Source organism: Sarcophilus harrisii, chromosome 1, assembly GCF_902635505.1.
Source record: "Sarcophilus harrisii chromosome 1, mSarHar1.11, whole genome shotgun sequence".
Classification (NCBI taxonomy): Eukaryota; Metazoa; Chordata; class Mammalia; order Dasyuromorphia; family Dasyuridae; genus Sarcophilus; species Sarcophilus harrisii.
This window is the reverse complement of record NC_045426.1, coordinates 707,520,077-707,544,917: the sequence shown is the minus strand read 5'-3', so window position 1 is coordinate 707,544,917 and position 24,841 is coordinate 707,520,077. Positions and strand designations below refer to the sequence as shown.

The following is a 24,841-nucleotide window of genomic DNA, read 5'->3' as shown; positions in this document are numbered from 1 at the left end:
ATAGCAGTTTACATTTCAAGAGTGCTCTGCTTTACAAAAGATTTTCTTCACAACCACCCTGGGAAGTATGGGAAAGTTCTGTTCCCCACAGCTGGAATATGGATACACTGAATGACTTCTATTGGGGATTCTTGTTCATGTCCTAGTTGGACTGATTAATAACTGTCAAGATCCTTTCCAAACTTTGGGTTCCATGAAGGGCCTTAAGTTCATAGGGCATTAGATTTAAAGCTGGGCTAGAGAGATCACCTAGATTATTTTACTCTCTCATTTTAATTATTTTAAATTTTCATTTGATTAATACTGGCTAACTACTACAGCTCCTAAAAGTTGGCAAAAAACCTCACATGTGTTGTCTCATTCAATTCTCACAATGCTGGGAGCTAAATGCTAATAATTTTCCCATTTTAAAGATGACAGAACCGAGGCTGGGAGTGAATCAGTGATTGGATCAGGACTGCACAGTTTACCAAAGTCAAGATTCCAGCCCTGGTTCTATGTTCGGGATTCTTGTCTACTCTAGGTCTGATAGTAATTTAAAAAATATTGTTATTATCAATCTCTGTTTTACAGATGAGGAAACTAAGGCTGCTGGAGACACTTCTGTGCCTTTTGTTCTGAAGGAAACAAGCTGCAGAGCCTGTAAATGGTTAAAGATACTTGTCTTTATCCTGTTTGACTCAAGAGTTGGGTGGAGGCACCAAGGAGCTGGCTGGGAACAAAGGCGGCTCAGCTGGCACCAGCAGGTGCCAATCCAGGATGGCCCAAGGGCTTCCTTGTATCTCTCTGCCCCTTAGGCCACACCCCCAAGCCCAATTCTATTTGGGCTCCAGGATGGGGAGGAGGGAGATAACTCCCCCCCCCTTCCCAGCCAAAGAAAAGGCTGCCCTGGCCCAGGGGAGCAGCAGCTACATCCAGCACCATGAGTGGCCGGGTTGGGGACCTGAGCCCTCAGCAGCAGGAGGCGCTGGCCCAGGTAAGCCCCCACCAGACATCCCCCTCTGAAGCAGGACAATGCCCCATCCTTCCTTCACCCCCTGCCTTCCTTCCCTGCCTCCAGCCTGCACAGGGCAGAGAGTACTGAAGGAAGGGTCTGGGGAGCTGGGTTTGAAACCTGCCTTTGCTTCTATGAGGCTGTGTGACCAAAGGAAGCCCCTTCCTCTCTCTGGGCCTCAGTTTCCTTCTCTGTTAAAAAAGGGGATTGGTCCCTTCCAGCTGGAATTTAAGGCTCCCGCTCCCTTCCTTTGTCCATAGCTTCCCAGACCTCAAAGGGACCCAAGAGTCCACTTAGTGTTTTACTGAGAAAACTGCTGCCAGGGAAACTAAGTGACAATGCCCAGAGGCCCTCAGCCAGTGTCCGGGCAGTCCGCTGACTTTGGGACCGCTGCTTTCTTACTGCCTTTTGAATTGACCCCTTCTTCATACTCCCAGGCCCGGGTTAGCCTTTTCCCTAGAGGACCCAAAAGCCAGGGGACATTATGCCTTCCCATGAGCTGGGACAGACAGTCCATGCCCTCGTCCAAGACCTGGGTGCAGGGCCTCAGGAGGAAGAGGAGGAGTATGGACTCATTGGCTTCTAGCAGTAATCTATTCTCCAGGAATCTTCCACTGGGAGTCCGTTCACAAGTAGCCCAACCTTGTTGGATAGCACTGGAGTTCAGAGGATGGTCCGGAACAAATTAATTTGTTTTTAGCCAAAGTTGTTCTTAGATGCTTAATCATGGCTTAGAGGATTCTTTGGCCTTCAACGTCCCTGCTGGTGGATCCCCAATTCTGAGGCTCGGAGCACAGGCCAAGGATGACTAAAGGCTGCTCAGAGATGGCTCAAGGTGACAGGAGCCTCCCCAGAGGGCCTGATGAACCTTCCCCCACTGCAGCTCTTACATCACCCCATCTTCCACCTTCTTGGGTCCATTTGTCACCTCTTATCTGAGTTTCTGCAATCACCTAATAGAGAGACCTAGTAGAGAGAACTCTGGGACTTGGGGGAGAAGGGACCTGATGTGCACCCTAGCTCGGCTACATGACCTTGAGGAAGCCAATTAACCTCACTCCTCCTTGTTCCTTACTCCTTCAGAAAGCCAGCTTTCAGGCCCTCCAGTTTTCCAGTCTATAAAATGGTAACTCTGATCTTAGTGGTCCCCATGGCCCCCTGTGAAGACTATTAGTGACAAATGTCCCCAGGATGTGTATAGGGGATGAGATGGGGAAGGAGTCAGATGCTGAGATGGAAACTTGGTTGAGCTCCTCAGGTATCCCTGGCCTGTTTCCCAGCCCTCAGTTTCCTGGCTTAGCCCAAGTGAGTGGTCCACGTGGCCCCCACGAGCCAAGTGACTAAGCTTCAGTATTTCCCATCTGTGCGGGAAGGAAAGAATTACTCCTTAGGGAGCACTTGATGTCATGTCTTCTCGATTATATTTTTAAGTCAATACATGAAGGGCTAGAGCATCACACACTGGCCACGTGTGGAGTCCAAAGATCAGGATTTCAACCCCAGCTTTGCCATTTAGTAGCTGAATGGTCTGGACAAGTCACAGAATTTTAGAGTAAGAGACTGGAAACCTCCAGAGAATCACCTCAATAATGTCCATGAAACTTTATTCATCAGCTTTTATTAAGCATCTGTGGCAGCCAGCTCGAGATCAGGAATATGGGGCTTCAGATTCTGCTTCGACGCTTCCTAGCTGGGTAGTCCTGGGAGGGTGCCTCAGTTTCCTCATTTGTAAAAATGACAGTCTGCCCTCGATGGTGTCTATAAGGTCTCTTCCAGCTCTAAATCTGGGGTATGACTATGGCTCACGTTCTTTTAAGGGACAAAGTATATGTAAAAAGGTGCCTAGAAAATGCATACACAGGCTGCCATCCAAGTGGTAACTTAGTCTTAGCCTGAAGGTACTGAGTCAAAATCAGCCTCTGTGAACCTTCCCTTATTACTCCTTGTCCTCCCTTCTGGTGCTGAGCAGAACCAGGCTAATCCTTCTTCTATATGACAGAACCATTCAAGTGAGTGAAGACAGCCATCATTCTTCCCTCCCAACCCCCCTTTCTCTGGGTTAAATACCACTAGTTCCTTCAGTGTTCTTGTGGCAAGACTTCAAGATCCTTCACCACTGAATTCAATTGAAGAGAGTTGACTGATGGTCCCAAGGCAAGAATCCAGGCCCTAGCGATCTGGTTCAGTGATCTTGACCCAGTTGCCTCTCCACAGTTTCAAAAAAATGTCCAGGACGTGTTGCCCGGCCTGCCCAACCCTGATGACTATTTCCTCCTTCGCTGGCTCCGAGGTGAGATGGTGGCAGGAGGCTGAGGACATATCTTAGTTGGGAGTAGAGTAACACCTATAAGATCTGAATTATCCTTTACTCATCTACCTCCTAAGGGAGAAAGTATCTCCTAAATATTAAAATAAAGCAGGAATGGGGGCTCTTGTGATTATTTTCATAAAGGAAATCATCTTCTTTGGTGTTTACAACAACCCTGAGAGGTCAGTAGAGGGAGAAGATCAATAGAATTTTCTCCCTTTTGGAAATGGGGAAACTGAGTTTCCAGAGTCTCTTCTACCTCTTAGTATTTTAAATTCATGACCTGCCCTAGGTCACTCAAGCGTCTCAATTGAGTCTGGACTTCTTGTCATCTCACTTTTATTCTAGTATTTTTCCCTTGAAGACATACAGTTACGTCTTTAAAGAAGAATAGGAATAAATCTTTATTACAAAAACAAAAGCAAACAAACCAAAATGGAAGAAAATATAAACCTAGTTCTCATAACATTAAATGTAAAGGGACCAAATAATCCAATAAAGTAAAAGAAAGTGATAGACGGGTTATGCATACAAAACTCCCTAATCAAATATTTACAAGAAACCTATCTAAAAAAAAAGCAAAGATAATAGCAATAGCAGTAGGAGTAATAGTAGTCAGTAGTAATATTCAGTAGTGGTAGTAGCAATAGCTGTAGCAGTTAACAGTAGTAGTAGTCTTCAATAGGAGTGGGAATATTGTAGGATAGGCAATAACAGTCAATTGTAGTAATGATAGTAGTAGTAGTAGTAGCAGCATCAGCAATGTACCATAATCAGTAGATGATAGTAATATACAGTAGTAGTAGTAGTAGTACCAGTAATATAATAATCAGTAGTAATAATAGTAGTATTCAGTAATAGTAGTAGTAATAATAGGCAGTAGTATTAGAACTCAGTAGGAGCAATAGCAGAAGCAGGAACAGCAACAATAGTAATAGGAGTAGAAATAAGCTTTAAAAAAATTCTTTCTTGTCCTTAGCATTTCTCATCAGTTATTCTGATTTTGTTAAGCACTGCTGACATTATTTTTAAAGTATGGTACCACAATTTTTGTATTGTCTTCTGTCCTTGTTCCAGGCCTTTTAGAAATCTCAGTGGTTTAACAAGCTCTCTCTCCAACCACATCAGTCCCATTGGTCCAAATGACACCTTACGCTCCTATCAGAATTATTTATCTTTGTTTTTTCCCATTGTTTTATTCCTCAGAGTTCCCCACGCTCTTCATTGAGTTTTCCCCACAGGTCCTCATCCTTTCCTTATGGAATTTTGGGAAAATGCTTTCACTGATTAGGAGATACAGATCAGAGTGTACCTGCCTGTCCTTTCTGCCCTCCCACAATCTCTGAGTGTGCTCCATGTACTCATGATTGCACTCTAGCAACCATTTTCTTATGGTTGAAAAAAAATCAGTTTTTGGTTCCTCTGTGTTTTGAAGGATGCCATTTTCATCTGGATAAGCCATTATTAGACTAGCACACAGTAGGACTTTATAAATAGTTATTGGATTCTATTGGAAAGAGAGCTCCCACAGACATGTAAATGACAGAACCATCATCTCACAATGCAGAAGGATTGTCACTAACCAGCTCAGCGATGAGCATGCTCAGGCTAAGAATACACCCATGTAGATGTAGCTGTTAGAGACAGTGATTTGAAAGAGAAAAGCCAGAGAATAAAGAACTGCAGGAAAAGGAACTTAATAGGTATCTATTATCTATTTCTTTGATAACTATAATAGGTATCTATTACCCATCCAATACCTTGATACCCATAATAGGTATCAATTAAGTACCAAGCACTGCACTAAATTCAAGGGATTTTTAAAAAAGCAAAGGTATTCCCTCCTCTCAAGGAGGTTACAATGTAATGGAAGAAACAGATACTAAATATAAGGAAGTGATGACTTGGGAGGGATACTTTGATCTGGAACATAACAAGAATGGTGAATGGGATTCTAGGGGAGTAGATTGGCATGCCCCATCCAGGAACAGTGACAAGAGTTGATTTGGTCATGGTTCCAGAATTGGGTGAGGTAGAAAAGAGCAAGGAAAGAGAAGATTGTGTTCTATCCATCATAGCAGGTGGGTGACTAGTGAGAGAAAACCAGGCAGTTGGGAGGGCAGTAAAAAATGCCTGGGATCTGTCTGAAATAGTGAAGCAGGTGAGACACTGACCAATGAGAACAATAAGGCCCCAGAATAAACTTTCAGAGATAAAAGGACTCAAACGTCCACAAAAATTGTAGGGTCCAGGAAACTCCTTCAGGGTGTCCAAGATCAAAACTATGTTTGCAATAATTCTAAGATGTTTAACATTTCTGGTATGGCAAGTATTGATTGATTTAAATCACATAAACAAAAGTTCTTTGGGTGACCTCAATAACTTAAGAGTTTAAAAGGCAGCTAGATGGTGCAGGAGATAGAGCACTAGCCCAGAAGTCAGGAGGACCTGAGTTCAAATTTGACCTTACACAGTGCCTACTAGCTGTGTGACCCTGGGCAAGTCACTTAATCCCAATTGCCTCAGGAAAAGAAAAACGTTTAAAGGGGTCCTGAAAACAAGAAGTTTGGGAACTATTGCTCCAGGACATGGACTCAGTCTCAGTGGCAAAATGATGGGGAGTAAACACCAGAGAAGAAAGAACAGTCATCCATTCCCCATCATCATTGACTTTGGAGGGACTTTGGCAGCCATGTAAGGCATCCTCCTTTGGGAAATCCCAGCAGACTTTGCTTCAGCCTCACTATAACCCATAGAAATTTAGGCACTTTCCCATGCTTCAGGGCCTTCAGTATTCACTAAAAGCTTTCATTCACAGGCTTCATAGGGTGAGGGCTGGGATATGCTGAGGGACTGAAGGGGAAGCTGGGTCTGGGTCTCCCTGGGTCTCCCCACCCAGCCCCCAACCTGCTCCTGCCTCTTTTGCAGCTCGAAATTTTGACCTGCAGAAATCTGAGGACATGCTCCGGAAGGTGAGCCCCTAGTCCTTTGCCCTCTTGGACCCCAGGCCAGGGCAGTGGATCGAGCGCACCTTCCACACCCCTTGCTGAGCTTTTCCTTTTCCTCCATCCCTCCTTCTCTTCCAGCCTCAGCCAAAATTCCTTTTTCATTAGTGGCCTTCCAAAGGCTCTTGAAAACTTGCCTCCTTTCCCAGCATTCCTGTTAGGGTGGGAGGAGAACCCAAGTAGGGGATGCCAGGATGTTCTAAGTAACCAGAGCTCACCCATGGAGTAAGACCTATCCCACCAAAGGGAGGGAGGCAAGGGAAGGCCTAGACTGAGAATCTGGAGCTCCAGGTTCAAATCTATGACTTACCCATTTTTTTTTTTACTTTGGCTACATATCTCAGAGTCTCGGTTGCTTCTCTAACATGAGAGAGTTAGACTAAATGATCCACACGTATTGGAAAGATGACATGGGTTTGGGACAGTCAATTTCCTTTTAAGGGCCTCAGTTTTCCCAACTGCATGAGAAATCTGTTGAATCAGCTGCCTTCTAACTGTGATATTCTAGATTAAAGGTTGTCCAATCTGATACATAATATTCTCTAAAAAAAAAATCATCATTTAATTTCAGCATTTTTTAAATTGTGAGTTTTAATTCTCTCCCTTCAATTCTCTTACTCATTAAGAAGAATACATAACATGTTTCCATATTAGCCATGCTACAAAAAGAAAAAAAAGGCAAGAAAAATAAAGTAACAATTTTCACTCAGATTTACCAGCTTTCTCTCTGGAGGTAGAGAACATTTTCACGTTGAGTCCCTCAGAATTGACATCTTATGTTCCACAGGCCTTTCCGAAGGCCTTGGCCAGCTCAGACGTCCCAGGTCCTAAAGTCCTTTGTGAAGGTTTCTCCCCGCTCTGGCATCTCCTGTTTCAGGGTCCTCCCAGCTCTGACTCTCGGTCCTTCTGAGCTCTGCCCTTTAGATCCCTCCCTGAGCCCCAGGGAGCCCTGGTTGGGACCATCCTATTTCTCTTGGTAGCATGTGGTATTCCGGAAGCAAGAGGACCTGGACAACATCTTGAACTGGAAGCCCCCGGAGGTGAGCTCGGGTTAACCCCATGCCCAGAGTCCTGGTTCTCTTCCACCTGCCTGCTCTGTACCATGAACAGCCTTGACCTCGAGGGTAATGGCGGCCGCTTCCTCTGTGCGTAGGTTCTCCAGTTATACGACACAGGCGGCTTCAGCGGTTATGACCGGGAGGGCTGCCCTGTGTGGATTGACAGCGCTGGCTCCTTGGATCCCAAAGGCCTGATTCTTTCCAGTGGCAAAGCAAACATGATCAAGAAACGCACCCAGACCTTGATGATCCTCCTCCGGGAATGTGAGCTACAGAGTGAGAGGGTGAGAGAAAGCCCCTGGGAGAGGCTGAGGTTGGCAGGGGTGGGGATAGGGAGAAAGGTCCTAAGAGGACCAAGGGGGAAGAAAATCTTGCCACTTCAACTCGTTAATCCTGGGGCTGTGGACCCTCACTGTACCCTCTCAAGCCCTGAGTCTTGACACAAGCCCCTACACAGGGGCTCTTAAATGATTAAAAGGTAACAACTCAAAGGGACTGTCTTTAAACCATTTTTCCTTCTATGATCCTTGTATGGTGGGAAAGCATCAGCTGAAAAAAAATCCTGGTTGTGGAGACAGGAGAGCTGGGCTCATAAAAAACGAAGATAGACTGAGGCAGAAACTTCCAAGCACAATCAATTTATTAGTGAAATGTGAATTTAGCAATAAATAGAATCAGAATTTCTCAGCAAAGTTAGGGCCCAATTATGGAAGTAACAGCATCTTTTATAGTTTGGGAAGTACAGAAAGTAGGAAGGCGAGCAGCCGAGATGGAAGAAAATGGGACTCAGTGGAAACTGGAATTAGGAACAAGCCACAAACCCTTTCTTCCCCCCCTTCCTCAACTAAGAAACATTCACTGTCTGAGTCCTCCCCCTGACTAAGGAACACTCATTGAGTCCTCCCCCGACAAGAAACACTCATTGAGTCCTCCCCCTGACTAAGGAACACTCACTGAGTCCTCCCCCGACAAGAAACACTCATTGAGTCCTCCCCCTGACTAAGGAACACTCACTGAGTCCTCCCCCTGACAAGAAACACTCACTGTCCGAGTCCAGCTGCACCTGCAAGGTCAGAGAGCAAGCCGGACCCCTGAAGGCCGACTTGGTGCTGGAAGGTGCCCGACAAGACCCACGGTGCTCACCTGCCTCCTACAAGGCTGAAAGGCGTCCCTGCCCAAGGATAGACCCCGATGCCCCGGAGAAGTTTCCAGTTCACTCCTCAGCCTGCTCAGCTTCTGGCTTAAGTTCAGAACCTTGGGCAGTTACGGGCGAAACTGACGAGGAACCACGACTGAGTCAGTTACAAACAGGAGCCATTCATGCCCAGCAGGATCAGGCGGGAACCGGCAGCGCAGAAGGGCGGGCTCGGGCCGGGCGGCGGCTTCCCGCGTGGGATCCGGAGCTGGGAAGTCTGGGAGAGCGGGAGCCGGCGAGCTCCGAAAAGCCGGCCCTGGGCCAGACGCGACGCTGTCGCAGTCAGTGACACAGAGACACAGACTCGTCCCCCTCCTGTCCTGGGGAGCTCCCACCTAACGGGGAGAAATGGCAGCCAGTCCCTGGGAGCCAGAATTACCGGAGACGGTACTGGAGAAAGAGGAGAGGAGCCAAAATCTAGGGGGGGGGGGGGGGAAGGGGGGGGGGGGGGAACTGGGAAGGGACAGAGACAGGAGGAGGAGGATCCAGGAAGGAGGAGGGGGATCCAGCAGGAGGAGGGGGTAGTAAGCAATCTGAGCACTGTGGGAGAACCCAGTGACCCGGGTGCTTGAGAGACCACTGGTGTCTAGAGAGGGCAGCCGAGGCTAGATTCCAGGTCTAACACGGACCAGGGCGGAGAAATGTGCCAGGCGGCTCTGTGGTACTTGAAGCAAATTCAGCCCGTGGTCTTGGGTCCCGATCTCAGCCCTGAAGGGAGGGAAGGATCTCAGCAGCTGCAACCGGGGGGGGGGGGGGGGGGGGGGTGAGCCAAATAGGAGAGGACATTGAGGACAGAAGAGAGGAGGAGGGTCCTTTTTGTTGGGAGCAGAACAGCAGAGCTGAGGATGCAAAGATCAGGACCTGATTCTGGGAGACCTTGAACATCAGGCACAGTTTTGTTTTCTAATCCAGGAGACAGCAGGGAGTCCTGGAGGGTTCCTAAGCAGGGCAGTGTCAGTCTGATCTCTGTGTTTTATAATCCCTACAGCTCCTTGCGCAGACCCAGGCTCAGTAATTGCCCCAAAATATCTAGATGCGGTCCTTGACCATCTTGGTCCCTTCTCCCCAGGGATAGTATCTCTTACCGTGACGAGCGGGCCACTGGGTCTTGCTCTATCTACCCATGAGCCTCTTGCCTTACTGGCTCCACTTCCCGTGTTCCTCTAGAGATAGAACGGGTCTTCAGGTTCAATACACTTTAGAAGTCACTATTAGTTATATACTCAAAATGATTAAAAATGGGAAATCCCTCCGGCCTCCATTTTCCATGGGCACCAGAGGGCAACTAGATGATACCATAGTATGGGGAACACTGAGCTTGGACAAGAAGATTCATCTTCATGAGTTCAAATCCAGTCTCAGATAGTACCTGGGCAAATCACTTCACCTCAGTTTCCTCATATGTAAAACAGACGGCCCCTGGCAGATTAATGGCCCTGTCTTCTTCCTTCTGTCTGCGCAGCTGGGAAAGAAGATCGAAACTTTCATTATAATATTTGACCTGGAGAATCTTAGCCTGAAACACTTTTGGAAGCCAGCTATAGAAGTCTGCCAGGAGGTGAGGAGGGAATGAGCTCTTGGGGGGGAGGAGAGATTCGATGTCAGTTCAGCTAGGGAGCAGCCTAGGATCCTAAAGCAATGGGTCTTTCCCTTCACCCCTGGGGTGAAGCTGGGAACCAGGGTTCTGAGTCCACAGCATAGTAAGTTTGACTCAAAAAAAAAAAATTCTACACCATGGAAAATCATGTTGAAATTTTGGGGAGAGTAAATGGGAGGGCAGAGGTGCTCTGGCTTAGCAGAAAGAACACCAATCTAGGACTTAGAGTACCTGGGTTCATAACCCAGAATTCAAGTAAATCACCTACTTAACATCTCTGGGCCTCAGTTTACTGATCTGTAAAATAAAGGGAATAGTGTCTTCCAGTTCTAAACCCTGTAATCTCACAGTCTCTCAGGGCACTTCTTTTGGGATCTAATGATCTGTCACAAGATGAGGAAGAAAGAACACTGGATTGGTATTTTACAGCAAACATTTATTCAGGGGTCCTCAAACTATGGCCCATGGGCCAGATGCAGCAGCTAAGGACGTTTATCCCCCTCACCCAGGGCTAGGAAGTTTCTTTATTTAAAGGTCCACAAAACAAAGTTTTTGTTTTTACTTAGTCTGGCCTCCAACAGTCTGAGGGACAGTGAACTGGCCCCCTATTTAAAAAGTTTGAGGACCTCTGTATCTATCTTTGCTATTCATTATTGGAAATTGTAACAAAGACAAGACAAAACAAAAAACTTAGACTTGATGTCAGGGAAAACTTATTGACAATGAGAGCTGTCCAAAGGTGGAGAGGGATGCTTGGCAGGTAGTAAGTTCTCCATCCAACACAAGCTAGATGATCACTTGTCAAGAATGTTATGAAGGGAATTCTTGATTGGGCACAGGAAAGGCCTTTGATCCAACCTGTGATGTCATCTGGGAAACTCACTAGTCAAACTGATTCTAAATGACCTCGGCCAAGTCTTTTTTATTATTAAATTTGTTTTGCACATTTACTTTTTATAAGATTTTGATTTCCTTTTTTTTCTTCCTTCAATCACCTGTACTTAAGACAATCTGATATAGGTTAAATCCATGCAAAACATATCTCCACATTACTCATGTAATGAAAGAAGAATCAGAATAGGGGAAAACCATGAAAAAGAAAAACACAAGAAATAAGTGAACATAGTATGCTTCAATCAGCATTCAGACTTTATAGTTCTTTTTCTGGATGTGGATAGCATTTTCCAACATGAGTCTTTTAGAAGGGTCTCAGATCATTTTCTGAGAAGAGCATAATCTATCAAAGTTAATCATCCAATATTGTTGTTACTGTGTATAATGTTCCCTTGGTTCTGTTTGCTGCACTCAGCATCAGTTCACATAAGTCTTTCCAGGTTTTTCTGAAATCCACCTGCTCATAATTTCTTATATTAACAATAGTATTATGTTACATTCATATACCACAACTGGTTCAATTATTCCCCAATTGATGAGCATCCCCCTTGATTTCCAATCCTTTTTGGCCAGGCTTTCTGTTCTATCGTTCATAAAAATAGAGTCTTGATCTCTAAGGGCTTTCCTAGTTCTAATTTCTGGGAATTTACAGAACTCTTCTCAGCACTGGAAGCTGGAGCAGCAGTAGACTAGGGAGCGATGTCCCGACTGATAATCCAGGGTCAGTACTGTAGGATACAGTAGAAGGGTAACTTGGGTTCTCAATGGGAGCTCTGAAGATCCTGGGGAGGGCAATCCTGATGAGGCATCCTGGATTCTCTCTCAGGGGTTTCTGGGAAGTGGACACTAGTTGATATAAGGAATGCCATAAGAAGGCTTATCTTGACTTTGCAGTTTTTCTCCATACTTGACAACAATTTTCCCGAGACCGTCAAGAATCTTATTGTTGTGAAAGGTAAGTCAGCAGTAACAGAGGTTGGAATGGTATGGGCAAGAGGGTAAGAGGGCTGTGGGATAGATGCAAGGTGGCACCTGCTGGACTTTGCCAGGCCTCAGCAAATAATGGGAACACACTTCCATTAAATTTGACATCAAAACCCCCTAAAGATCTTATTTTAGACTCATCCTTTTCAAGGAAACCCAAGACACTGGGACCAGGATGATTGAATTTACAAGACAAAGGCAGGTGATATGAGTTACTTATACCCCACAGCTGGTACCATCAGCTTTCATGTTCAGCCAGGGCTTCCCTGAACTTATTCAGAATTATCTTCTCTTTCTGGCTATAATCTCAAATTATCTCCATCTTTTTTTTTTCAGTTCCTAAATTGTTCCCTATAGTCTACAACTTGGTCAAGCCCTTCATTTCAGAGAAAACAAGCAAAAAGTTTGTTATCATGGGAGGTGAGTCCTGACCCTCCCAGCTTTTTTTCAAGGAATTGTTATTGAATGGATTAAGATTGTAAATTACAGTTCACCATTTGGGTTATTTTTGAGTTGATAAAAGAGCAGTGGATCAATCCAGACTCGGAAAAGTTTAGTTAAAAATTAGAGAAGAAAGTTTAGGTGTCACTTAGCCTGGATGTCTTATGTTTCTTTGTAATCCCATCCCCTGAAATCCAACTTCAGCAATTCTCTGTTCTGGCCAGAAATTTTAAGTCTTTTTCCTTTCCTCTCTTCTCTTCTCTTCTCTCTTTTCCTCTCCTATCCTCTCCTGTTCTTCCCTCTCTTCCCCTTTCCACCTGACAAGGTCATTTTTTGCTTCATTTTTTACCTAATTTTAATTCACTGAATGTTTGTTTCACTCAGTATCAGTTCATGTAAATCTTTCTAAAATCATTTTGTTCATCATTTTAATAGAACAATAATATTCCATTACTTTCATACCAAAACATATTCAGCCATTCCCCAATTGATGGGCATTTATTCATTTTCCAATTCTTTGATACCACAAAAAGAGCTGCTACAAACATTTTTGCACATAATAGCTTTAGGTCTGATACTGTTAGACTACTGTCCTTTGCATTTTTTTTTTCATTAATTCCCTTGGATATTCTTGACTTTTGGTCTTCCAGATGTGTTTTGTTATTATTTTTTTCTATCTCTATAAAATAATTTTTGGCAACTTCATTGGTATAGCACTGAACAAGTAGACCAATTTAGGTAGAATTGTCATTTTTGTTATATTAGTTCAGCCTACCCATGAGCAATTGATACTTTACCAGTTGTTTAGATCTGACTTTATTTATGTGAAAAGCATTTCGTAATCATGTTTATATAGTTCTTGGGTCTGCCTTGGTAGATAGATACCCAAATATTTTATTTTGTCTATAGTTGTTTTAAATGGAATTTCTCTTTCTATTTCTTGCTGATGAGATTTGTCAGTAATATAGAAATGCTGATGATTTGTATGGGTTTATTTTATATCTTGCAACTTTGCTAAAGCTGTTAATTGTTTTAAGTAGGTTTTTTGATGATTTTCTAAGATTCTCTAATATATCATCTGCAAAGAATGATAGTTTTATCTGCTCAGTGCCTATTCTAATTCCTTTAATTTATTCTTCTTTTCTTATTGATAAAGCCAATCTTTCTAGTACAATATTGGATAATAATGGTGATAATGGACATCCTTGTTTCACCCCTGATTTTATCAGGAATGCATACATATTGCCCCATACAAATACTGCTTGCTGATGGTTTTAGATAGATGCTGCTGATTATTTTAAGGAAAATTCCCTTTATTTCCTATTCTTTTATGTAGTATTTAATGGGAATGGGTGCTGTCTTTTGTCAAAAGCATTTTCTACATCTATTGAGATTATCATATAGTTTCTGTTAGTTTTGTTGTTGATATGATCAATTATGGCAGTAGTTTTCCTGATATTGAACTAGCCCTGCATTCCTGGTATAGATCCCACTTGGTTATAGTGTATTATCCTGATACTAAGTTGTTGTAATTTCGTTGTTAATGTTTTATTTAAAATTTTTGCATCAATATTCATCAAGGAGATTGGTCTGTAATTTTCTTTCTCTGTTTTGGCTCTTCCTGGTTTAGGAATCAGTTCCATATTTGTGTCATAGAAGAAACTTCTTTTATACCTATATTTTCAAATTGTATACATAATATTGGAATAAATTGTTTTTTAAATTTTTGATAGAATTAAGTTATAAATCCATCTAGCCCTGGAGATTTTTTTTTTTAGGGAGTTCATTAATGGTTTGTTTAATTACTTTTTCTAAAATGGAGTTAAGTAATTTATTTTTGGACAATTTATATTTTTGTTAATATTCATCCATTTCAATTAGTTTATGTGATTTTCTGGCATATTGTTGGACAATATAGCTCCTAATTATTGCTTTAATTTCCTTTTCATTTGTGGTAAGTTCACCCTTTTCATTTTTGATGCTGACAATATGATTTTTTTCTTTCCTTTTTCTAATCAAATTAACTAAAGCTTATTTTGTTTTTCATAAAACCAACTTTTAATTTTATTAATTCAATACTTTTTTGTTTCAATTTTATTAATCTCTTCATTGAGTTTCAGAATTTCTAATTGATATTTAATTGGAAGTTTTTTGTTTGTTTGTTTTGCTAAGGGCTTTAGGGCTAAATGACTTGCCCACAGTTACACATCCAAGAAATATTAAGTGTCTGAAGCCAAATTTGAACTCAGGTCCTCCTGACTTGAGGGCAGGTGCTCTATCTACTACACCAACTAGGTGACCCCTTAATTGGAGGTTTTAAATAGCTTTTTCTCTAGGTTTTTTAGTTGCAGGCCCAAATGCATTGATCTTCTCTTTTTCTATTTTATTCATATAACTATTTAAAGATAGAAAATTTCCTCTAAGAACTGCTTTGGTTGCATCCTACAGGTTTTGGTATGTTGTCTCATTATTATCATTCTCTTGGATGAAATTATGAATTATTTCTATAATTTGTTATTTGATGCACTCATTCTTCAGTATCAGATTATATAATTTCCAATTGGTTTTTAGTCTATCTTTCCCTGATCCTTTATTAAATATAATTTTTACTTCATTGAGATATGAAAAAGGTCTGTTTTTCTGCATTTGATTGTGAGAATTTATGCCATAATACATGGTAAATTTTTGTGTAGATGCTATGTACTACTGAGAAAAAGGTATATTCCTTTCTGTCCCTACTCAATTTTTTTCCAGAGGTCTACCAAATCTGAGTTTTCTAGGATTCTGTTAACCTTCCTAATTTCTTTCTTGTTTATTTTGTGATTGGATTATCGAGGTTAAGGTCCCCCATTAGTATAGTTTTGTTGTCTATTTCTTCTTGTAATTGGCTTAACTTTGCTAAGAATTTGGACTCTACCACTTGGTGCATATACATTTAGAATTGATACTACTTCATTATCTATAGTACCCTTTAATAAGATGTAGTTTCCTTCTTTAATTAGATCTATTTTTACTTTTGTTTTATTTGATATCAGAATTGCCATTTCTGCTATTTTTTGTTTTAACTGAAGCATAAAAAATTCTGCTCCAGGTTTTTATCTTACTCTGTATCTCTCTCTTTTTCAAAACTGTTTCTTGTAAACAACATATTGTAGGATTCTGCTTTTTAATCCACTCTATTATTCACTTCTGTTTTATGGAAGTGTTCATCCCATTCACATTCACAGTTAATAATTACCAGTTTCATATTTTCCTCCCTCTTATTTTTTCCCCTGTATATTCTTTTGTTCTCTTTCCACTCATTTTACTCTGGACCTGTTCTTCCTTTTATCACCCCTCTTTCCTTTTTTTACCCCTTTATCCTAGCTTGTCTGTCCTCTTTTCTATCCAGCCCCTTCCTTTTCTTTCTTCTTTCTCCTCCTACTTCCTTATGTGATAAAATAAATTTCCATAAATTTCTACCTCTCTTCTTTGAATCAAAACTGATGAGATTAAGCTTCAAACAATGCTCATCCACTTCCCTTCTTTCCTTCTATTGTAATAGGCCTTTTATGCCTCTTCAGGTCATCTAATCTGCCCTATTTTACCTTCCCTTTTCTCTTCTCCCAGGACAATCCTTTTCCACCCCTTAATGTCTTTTGATATCATCACATCAGAGTCCTTTTATATCCATACCCCCTCTATTTATGCATGCCTGCTCTAACTGCCTTAATAATAGATACAGTTTTCAAGGATTACAAGTATTATTTTCCCATTTAGAGCTGCTTCTCTTAAGTGCTGTGTTTGAAGACCAGATTTTCGGTTTAGTTCTGGTTTTTCCAATAGAAATGACTGAAAATCTTTTACTTCATTGTAATGATGATGTTCATTCTTTCTGGGTAATTAATTCTTGATTGTAATCTCAAGTCTTTTGCCTTCCAGAGTATGGTATTCTAGGTTCTCTGGTTCTTTATTGTAAAAGCTTCCAGATCTTGGGTCTTGACTGTTGCTCCTCAATACTTGAATTGTTTTTGTCTGCCAGCTTGCAGTATATTTTCCTTGCGATTATCATTCTGAAATTTGCAACAATGTCCCTTGGGGTTTTCCTTGTGGGATCTATTTCCAAAGGTGATATATGGATTCTTTTAGGGACTATTTGCCTCTCTGGTTCCAATATATCAGTGCAGTTTTCCTTGATGATCTCTTGAAGAATGCTGTCTAAGCTCTTTTTTTGGTCATGGCCTTCAGGCAGACCAATAATTTTTAAATTGCCCCTCCCTGGATTTATTTTCCAGATCAGTTGTTTTTCCAACAAAACATTTTATATTTTTTCCCATTATTTCATTCTTTTTAGTTTGTTTGACTGATTCTTGATATCTCACAGACTCATTAGCTTCCATTTGTCCAGTTCTAGTTTTTAATGTGTGATTTTCTTCAGTTGGTTTTTGTAATTCTTTTTCCATTTGATTAATTCTGCTTTTCAAGGTGGTGTTTTCTTCACTGAATTTTTTTTCTTTTTAGCATTTGACTTGTGTTTTTTTAAGGAATTGATTTCTTCAGTGGAATTTTTTGCATCAGTCAATTGTATTTTCTAAATAATTGGGGTTTTTTTCAGTTAATTTTTTCCTTCCTTTTCCAAGATGTTGATTTTCTCTCACAGCTCTTCTTTCTTTTCTCATTTTTTCTTCTACCTCTCTTATTTGCCTTTTAAAATCTTTTATGAGCACTTCCAAAAAGCCTCTTTGGCTTGAGACCAGTTCATATCAAATCTTTGAGATTTCCTCTGTGGACATTTGTCTGAATTGGTGTTTTGGTCTTCCCTCTTACCACAGTAGCTTTCTATAGTTAAGATGATTTTTTTCACTATATACCTATTTTGTTAATTATCATTCTGCACAAGAAAAATTAGATCAAAAAGGGAAAAAAGTGGTAACAAAATACAAGAAAACAACAACCAAAAAATAAGTGAATATACTATGTTGTGATCCACACTCAGTCCTTACAATCCTCTCTCTGGGTGTAGATGGCTCTTTCCATCACAAGACCATTGGAACTGACTTGAACCACTTCACTGTTGAAAAGAGCCACATCCATTGGAATTGATCATCATATAATCTTGTTGCTGTGTGCATTGTTCTCTTGGTTCTACTCACTTCACTTAGCATCAGTTCATGTAAGTTTCTCCAGGCCTTCTGAAATTCTCCTGCTGAACAATAATATTCCATAACATTCATATACCATAACTTATTCAGCCATTCTGATGGCTGATGGACATCCACTCAATTTCCAGTTCCTTGCCACTACAAAAAGGGCTGCTACAAACATTTTTGTCATGTGGGTCCTTTTCCCTTTTTATGATCTCTTTGGGATACAAGCCCAGTAGAGACACTGCTGGATCAAAAGGAAATGCACAGTTTAATAACCCTTTGGGTATAGTTTATGGTCAAGATTCTTTTCTGTTTCTTGCTCATTTTCTTTTGTTCTCTTTTTCTCTTCTCCCCCTCTCCCCCCACTCCTTTATGTGCCTTTTATGGTTGAGTTCTGCTCCTGGCATAGAGAGAGCACTGTTCCAAGCTTCTTTGCAGCTGTGAGCCTTAACTTTGAGTGCAAGAGTCCCTTGTGTTTGGTGTCTTGCTCACAGCAGAGGGTAGCCTTACTTATTCTCTCCAGGAAACAGCTTGGTTTCCCAGGCTGGAAATTTGCCTTCTGAGGTGGGATAGGAGGCTGGCCTACTAGTTTGCTTAGCTCCTGAGCCCAGGACCAAGGGTCTTAGTTGCTGATCTTCTGTGATTAAAACCCTCCCACTGGTTTTCCTGAACACTGTCTGAGCTGGGCTGAATGACCATTTTACTCCAGTAAGATTGATCTTTCTTGAAGTTTTTCCAATATATCTTGAGCTGGAGAATGGTTTCATTCCATCAGACTCTGTTCAGAGGCTTGGATTTATGTGTTTTTTGAGAGAAAGTCAAGGAGAGCAGTTTTGATGGAATGATGAGGTAAGAAGTCAGGCTGTAGAAAGTTAAGAAGAAAGTAAGAGGAAAGAAAGTAGATATACCTATTGTAGATGACTTTCTCAAGGAGTTCAAATTTTTTTAAAAAGGAAGGGAAAACATGGGATGAGAGCTAGCAGAGATTTTTGAGGAAGTGAGAGACATGACATATTTGTGAGCAAAGAGGAAGCAGCCAATGGAGACAGAAGCTAAAGATCGATGAGGAAGGAGGGTAATAGAAGGGTCAATTTTCAGGGAAAAGATGGAATGGAATGGGATCAATTGTATGTAGAGGGCCACAGATAGTGGGGAACCCTTGGTGAGGTATAAGACCCTTTAGTCCAGTAAAAGGAACCCTGGTGATAGTATCTGGTTTGTCTTCCCATCTCCCCCTAAAGGTTCTCTGCCTTCCTGAGAAATTAGGGAGTGGTGACAACCTGTGTTGTAATTAAAGCAGAGTGATACCAAATGGCAAAGAGACATTTACACACAATAGCAAGTTGTTTGTGTGATCCCACATGTGCACTATATAGTTAGTACATGCACATGCCCTATAGTTATGTAAAGGTATTAGCGTCTATAGGACTAAGAGAATTTGGAATAAACAGACTCTTTACTCCTCTACTAAGATCAGCTGATTACGGCTGGTGCTGAGATCCTCCAGAGAGCTAATCTGGACATTATAGTTGTACAGATAGAGGGGTTAATCTTGGCAAGGAGAAGGATCACTTCTTTATGTAAGATAGGGATGAAGGAGGAAATAGTGGGGAAAGGCCCTTGAATGATATGAGATGAAGAGGAGACTTTCAGTGAATGGCCTTAATTTTTTTTAGTAAAATGTGAGGCAAAATTCTCAACTGAAAGATTTGGTGGACAGAGAGCCACAGGGCATTTGAGGAGGAATGGAAATGGTTCTAGGAAAACCAGTAAGTTAATTAAGGAGGTATAAAAAGATTGTCTTTCAGCAGTGAGAGCTCAGTTGAAGTTATGTAATAACATACTAATTCATGATGGAACTAATTAGCACAGTTTCATGACTTTTTTTCTCCAGCTTTGTTTAGTAGAAGGTAGAAGTTTGGCAGGTCAAGATCAGTGATAATATAAGGGGGCAAAAGAAGAGGACAGTGTAGAGTTGAATTGATCACTAAAGGATCAAAAAGGGGAAGGAAAGAGAGTGTATCCAGTGTAGGGGTGATAATGTGGGAAAGAACTGATCAGCATATGTGGGTGGGTGGGGTGGGGCATTAGAAGTCATAGTGATGATAGGGTTTGGAGTTGTAAGGTAGAGGAAGAGATGTAATAAAATGGAATTGGGGTTAGAATTACTAATAGAATTGATCAGATAAAAGATTTCCTAGTTCTTAAACATGAAAGTAGTTCATTTGTGAGTTACCCAATAAGAGAATTTTCAAGTTCTTGAACATGGATGTGGTTCATTTCTGGGTGATGGCAAGATCAAGGGTATTCCCATCTTTGTGCGTAGCTGAGATGGGATTGAAAAGTAGTTCACAGGGAATGAATCAATTGAAGAGTTGTCAGATGAGTGGGTTTAACAGAGCATTGATATGTTTGTTGAAGTACTCTAGTATGAGGGCAGGATTTGAGGAGGAAAGAAAGACTATGAAGCATGCCTTGAACTCTCTTGGGAAAGAAGGGGAGCCACCTGGAGGTGTGTAGAGTAGAAAAGGTTACTAAGAGATAGAAGAGGAAGGAGAATTGGAAAATGACAAAAAGAACAAAGTATTCCAACTCCCCCCTCTTAACCATAGGGTTGGAGAAAATGAGTAAAAGGGCAACTATGACTAGAAAGAAAGCCATCAGGAGAGAGCCAGGCGATGGAAGGAGTGAGAAAGGAAAAGATTTAAGATGAAAGCAAGTTTGTTGTCTACATACCAGGCATTGCAGAGGGCATGGTGGAAAGGTGGGCAGCTTTTGGAGACATTTGATGGGATTGTTGAAGAAAATGGGAATAAAGGATCAGGCAGAGCAGAAGGAGTTCAGAGAAGCTTGTCACTCAACTGGCTAATGGGAATGAATTTTGGGTCCCCCAAACTCATGAAAACTATCTAATAAGTTGCAAAGAGGTTGGGATTGTTCATCAAGGTGAGTGTCTCCAAAATGACAGAATCACAGGTCCTTGAAGGGGTCTTGATGCAGCATGGGGTAGTGGAAAGAATATATTTGGAATCAGAGGATGTGTGTTCATATCCTAGCTTCAAAACATTTACTACATGTATATCTTAGTCATATTAAACCTGTCTAACCCTAGTTTCATTATCTACAAAATGAGGACATTGAATGGGATGGTCTCTAACATCTCTGACAGTTGTGGTTCTGTGAGCTCATGAAACAGGTAACTTTCTTTCCTGGAATATGATTTATTTTTCAGTGAGTCAATAAACATTCATTAAGTACCAACTATGTGCCAGGCTCTGTGCTAAATACTAAGAATAAGAAAAAAAACAAAAGTCAATCTCTGCTCTCCAGTAGCTCACAGTCTAATAGGGAAGAAAACATGCAAATAGTTATGGACCCCAAAAAAAATAGAGAGAGAGAGAGAGAGAGAGAGAGAGAGGATAAGAAGGAAGTAATAAACAAAGAAAGGGACTAGAATCGAGAGATTAGGAGACCTTCCTGTAGAAGGTAGGCTTTAAACTGGGACTTGAAGGAAGCCAGAGAAGTCCAGAGGTGGAGAGGGGAAGATAAGATGAGGTTACAGACCCACACAGTGTCCTGTGATGGGCAAAGGTGCCAATGGGCAGCCTCGTTGCCCACTCTTGTTGTCCTTTATTCTTAAAGAGGACCAAAATGACATCACTATGTTAGAGTCAAGGTACTGTGTGTCTGACTATGGCTGATCAGGCCGTATGAGCTTGGGATGCTGTGCTACTACTTGGACCAAACAGTCCCTATGAGCATTTAAGGTGAGTTCTCTAACTTTGTGCACCTCTCATGTCTTCTGAGCTAATTCAATTCTGCTTTGCTCATAGAGCACATCATCTTCTCCAATTAGGGCACACCATGCTGGCTGGGTAGTCCTGCGCCAATGTCTCCCATATCACATAGTCAATTCCAAAGTTCTTAAGAGAGACCTTGAGAGTGTCCTTGTATGGCTTCTTCTGACCATCATGTGAGCACTTGCTTTGTGTGAGTTTTCTATAAAATCAGCTTTTAGGCAAGCATGCATTTGGCATTTGAACAAAGTAGCCAGCCCATCAGAGTTACACTCTACAGTAAGTTTGAACTGCCTGCCTCATTGTCCTGTTACTCATCTCTTTTGGGAATTTATTCCCCCCTCACCCGACAATCTTCTTTCTTTCCCACAAGCAAACTGGAAGGAGGATTTACAGAAGTTTGTAGACCCTGACCAGTTGCCTGCAGAGTATGGGGGAACCCTAACTGACCCTGATGGGAACCCCAAATATCTGACTAAGGTAAGGAACTCCCAGGGGCCAGGAGTGAAACAGGCATTGAGGGCTGATCCATCAGGCCAAAGGTCATCCCATCCTCTTCTGGCAGATTCAGTATGGGGGTGTGGTCCCCAAGAAATACCACCGGCAGAACCAGATGAAAATGCAGTATGAGCATACAGTGTCAATCAATCAGGGCTCCTCCCATCAGGTGGAGATTGAGATCCTCTTTCCTGGCTGCGTCTTGAGGTAGGTTCTGCCCGGCTTCCCCTTCCCCAAAAGAGAGCTATGGGTATATGTGGGAGTGGACTCCTGCAAGGGCAGATCACTTGGCAAGAAGAAGCAACATTTCTCCCACCACAGATGGCAGTTCCTGTTGGATGGGCCCGACATTGGCGTTGGGATTTACCTGAAGACTAAGATGGGGGAGCGACAGAAAGCAAGGGAGATGGTCGAGGTGGTGCCCACCCAGAAGTACAGCTCTCCGCTGATCCCTGAGGACGGGACCCTCACCTGCACTGAACAGGGAGTCTGTGAGTGACTTATTTGAAAAATCATGAAAAATGGCAGAGGTATCTTGAGGAAGGAGGAGGGAAAATGTCCTGATTTGTTAAAAGGGAAGTGGATAGTTTGCAAACCCTGAGCAGTGAGCTTGCCTTCAGCTCTTGGAGAAATCCCTGAGAGGATCATTAAAGATGTGGTTGGTGAATGTCCCATATTGCACCTTGTAAAGGGTTTTCTCCTTACAGATTGAATGAGTCCAATGCAGAGAAGCATTTCTCCTTTTCAGCCATTTTAAAATGGTGAAGAATGTCAAGCTGATTGAGCTGTAGGGTGGCCAGTCACTGAAAGATCGAAAGAAAGGGACATGGGGGTTGCAAAGAGCCAGCATGGCTTCCTGGACTACTAGAGCTGCCTTTTTGGGCAAGATTACTAATCGGTCAATCAAGCAACATTTATTAAGCACCTACAGTGTTCCTGGCCCTGGGATAAGCTGAAGGCAAAGAAAGGTCCAAGATAGTCCTTGTCCTTAGGAAACTCATAATATGTGCAAACAAGCTACAGACAGAATCAATAGGAGATAATCAATAGAAGCAGGGAAGTCGGATCAAGAGGATGGGCAAAGGCTTCTTGGAGAAGACGGAAATTTAGCTGAGACTTGGAAGTCAGGGCAGCCAAGAGAGGGATGTGAGGAGAAAGACCTCTCCATTTATGGGGAAACAACCAGGGAATGCCAAGGGCTGAGAGAGGGAAATGCATATGAAACAACCCAAAGGCCAGTGTTACTAAATGGGGAAGTACATTGGGGGAGCTCAGGGGAAAGTCAGGTATAAGAAGACTGGAAAGATGGGAGGGAGGTTATGAAGGGCTCTAGGAATGTCAGAGGGCTTATTTTGCTCCTAGAAATGGGATACCACTGGAGTTTGTTGGGGAGGATGAGATCATGGGATCAGACCAACAGATCAGGAAATGTATTTTGGCAGCTAGATGGAGAACTTGCAGGAGGAGAGAAAGGCTTGATGTAGGGAGGCTATTACAACAGTGTAGGTGTGAAGTAATGAGGAAGTGCCCCAGAATGTCGGGAGAGCAGAAGAGAGGAGGGGCCATATTTGAGAGATGCCTCAAAAGTAAAATCAACTTGGGAGGGGGAAGAGAAAGAGAGTGAGAAATCCAGGATGACTCCTAGACTGGGACCCCGAGGGAGGGAGGATGGTGTTGCCCTCTACAGTAGTAAGGAAGAGGGGGCAGGACTTGGGGAGAAGGATGATGGATTCAGTTTTGGACGCGCTGAGTTTCAGATGTCTATGAAACATCCAGCTGAAGACCCCAAACAGGAAGTTGATGATGTGATACTGGAGATCAGGAATGAGGATTGGACTGGATATTTAGATTAGGGATAGGGATGGCCATGGAACCTATGGGACCCATCTTCCTCCACAGCCGTCTTTCCTTTCACCTGAGAGAAATAATTTTCTCAGAGCTAGTTTGGACCTTCTAAGGCCCCATCAGACATATGGCGGATCTTTCAGTGACTGACCACCCTATAGAGCAATCAGCTTGACTTTCTTCACCATCCTAAAATGGCTGAGCAGGAGAAATGCTTCTTTGCATTGGATTCATTCAAGGCTACAAGGAGAAAACCCTTTACAAGGTACAAATGGACCACTCCCAGCTTTCCACTTAAAGTGTGTGAATGGATCACTGTCCTGCTGGGCAGGAGCCACTCCAGGGTTGATGCATTTTGAGAGCTACAAATGCAACACTTGAGCACCTGAAAGAAACAAAATCTTAGCCCTTCATTGTCTCCATCACCTGCATCTTTCATCCTGTGATTTCCTCAAATGGGTCTGGGGAAACTCATTTGGTGCAAGGGTTCTCTGATCAACTCCTTCTATATGAAACCCTTAAAGGGAAGGATTTGAAAAGTACATTGAAAGCAGATTGAGCTGGTCCTTGAATGTCAGAGTGAGAAGCTTAGGCAATGAGGAGGCACAAAAAGTATAACTCTCTGCATGTCTATCTTCCTTGCAGATGTCCTGAGGTTTGACAATACCTACAGCTTGATGCACTCCAAGAAGGTCAGCTACACAGTGGAAGTCTTATTCCCTGACAAAACCATTGAAGAGAAAATTGAGAAAATGTAGGACAAGTTTGACTTTTGCCATCGTTATACCCCTTCCAACCTTGTCTCCATTACTTGTACTCCATTACTTCCTTCTCACTGACTCTACTTGGATCCCTTTTGTTCTCTGGCAGTTTTCTCCACCAAGGAGATATGTCATGGGGTCCACCTTTGACCAAAACACCATGGGAAGATTGGGGAATTGCTAAAGAGCAGCTTGATGACCATTTTCTTCTGATTCACTGTTCACAATATGATTGAAGTGGAAATGTGTTTAATATGATCCTACATATGTAATCTATTGCTTGCTGTCTTGGGGAAGAGAGAGAGGAATGAGGGAGGGAGAAAAATATGGAGTTCAAA

General features: G+C 42.2%; 1 protein-coding gene across 1 annotated transcript; it reads left to right on the top strand.

The window, feature by feature from the left end:
• The first annotated feature begins 3,211 nt into the window (after positions 1-3,211).
• On the top strand, positions 3,212-24,818 carry LOC100932594 (SEC14-like protein 4). Its single transcript, XM_031948910.1, has 11 exons — positions 3,212-3,284; positions 6,231-6,274; positions 7,288-7,347; positions 7,461-7,649; positions 10,023-10,118; positions 11,946-12,006; positions 12,372-12,455; positions 21,773-21,879; positions 21,965-22,104; positions 22,219-22,388; positions 24,388-24,818. The coding sequence occupies exons 2-11, from the start codon at positions 6,263-6,265 to the stop codon at positions 24,498-24,500; spliced, it is 1,032 nt and encodes a 343-aa protein (XP_031804770.1). The 5' UTR covers positions 3,212-3,284; positions 6,231-6,262; the 3' UTR covers positions 24,501-24,818.
• Positions 24,819-24,841: the final 23 nt, after the last annotated feature.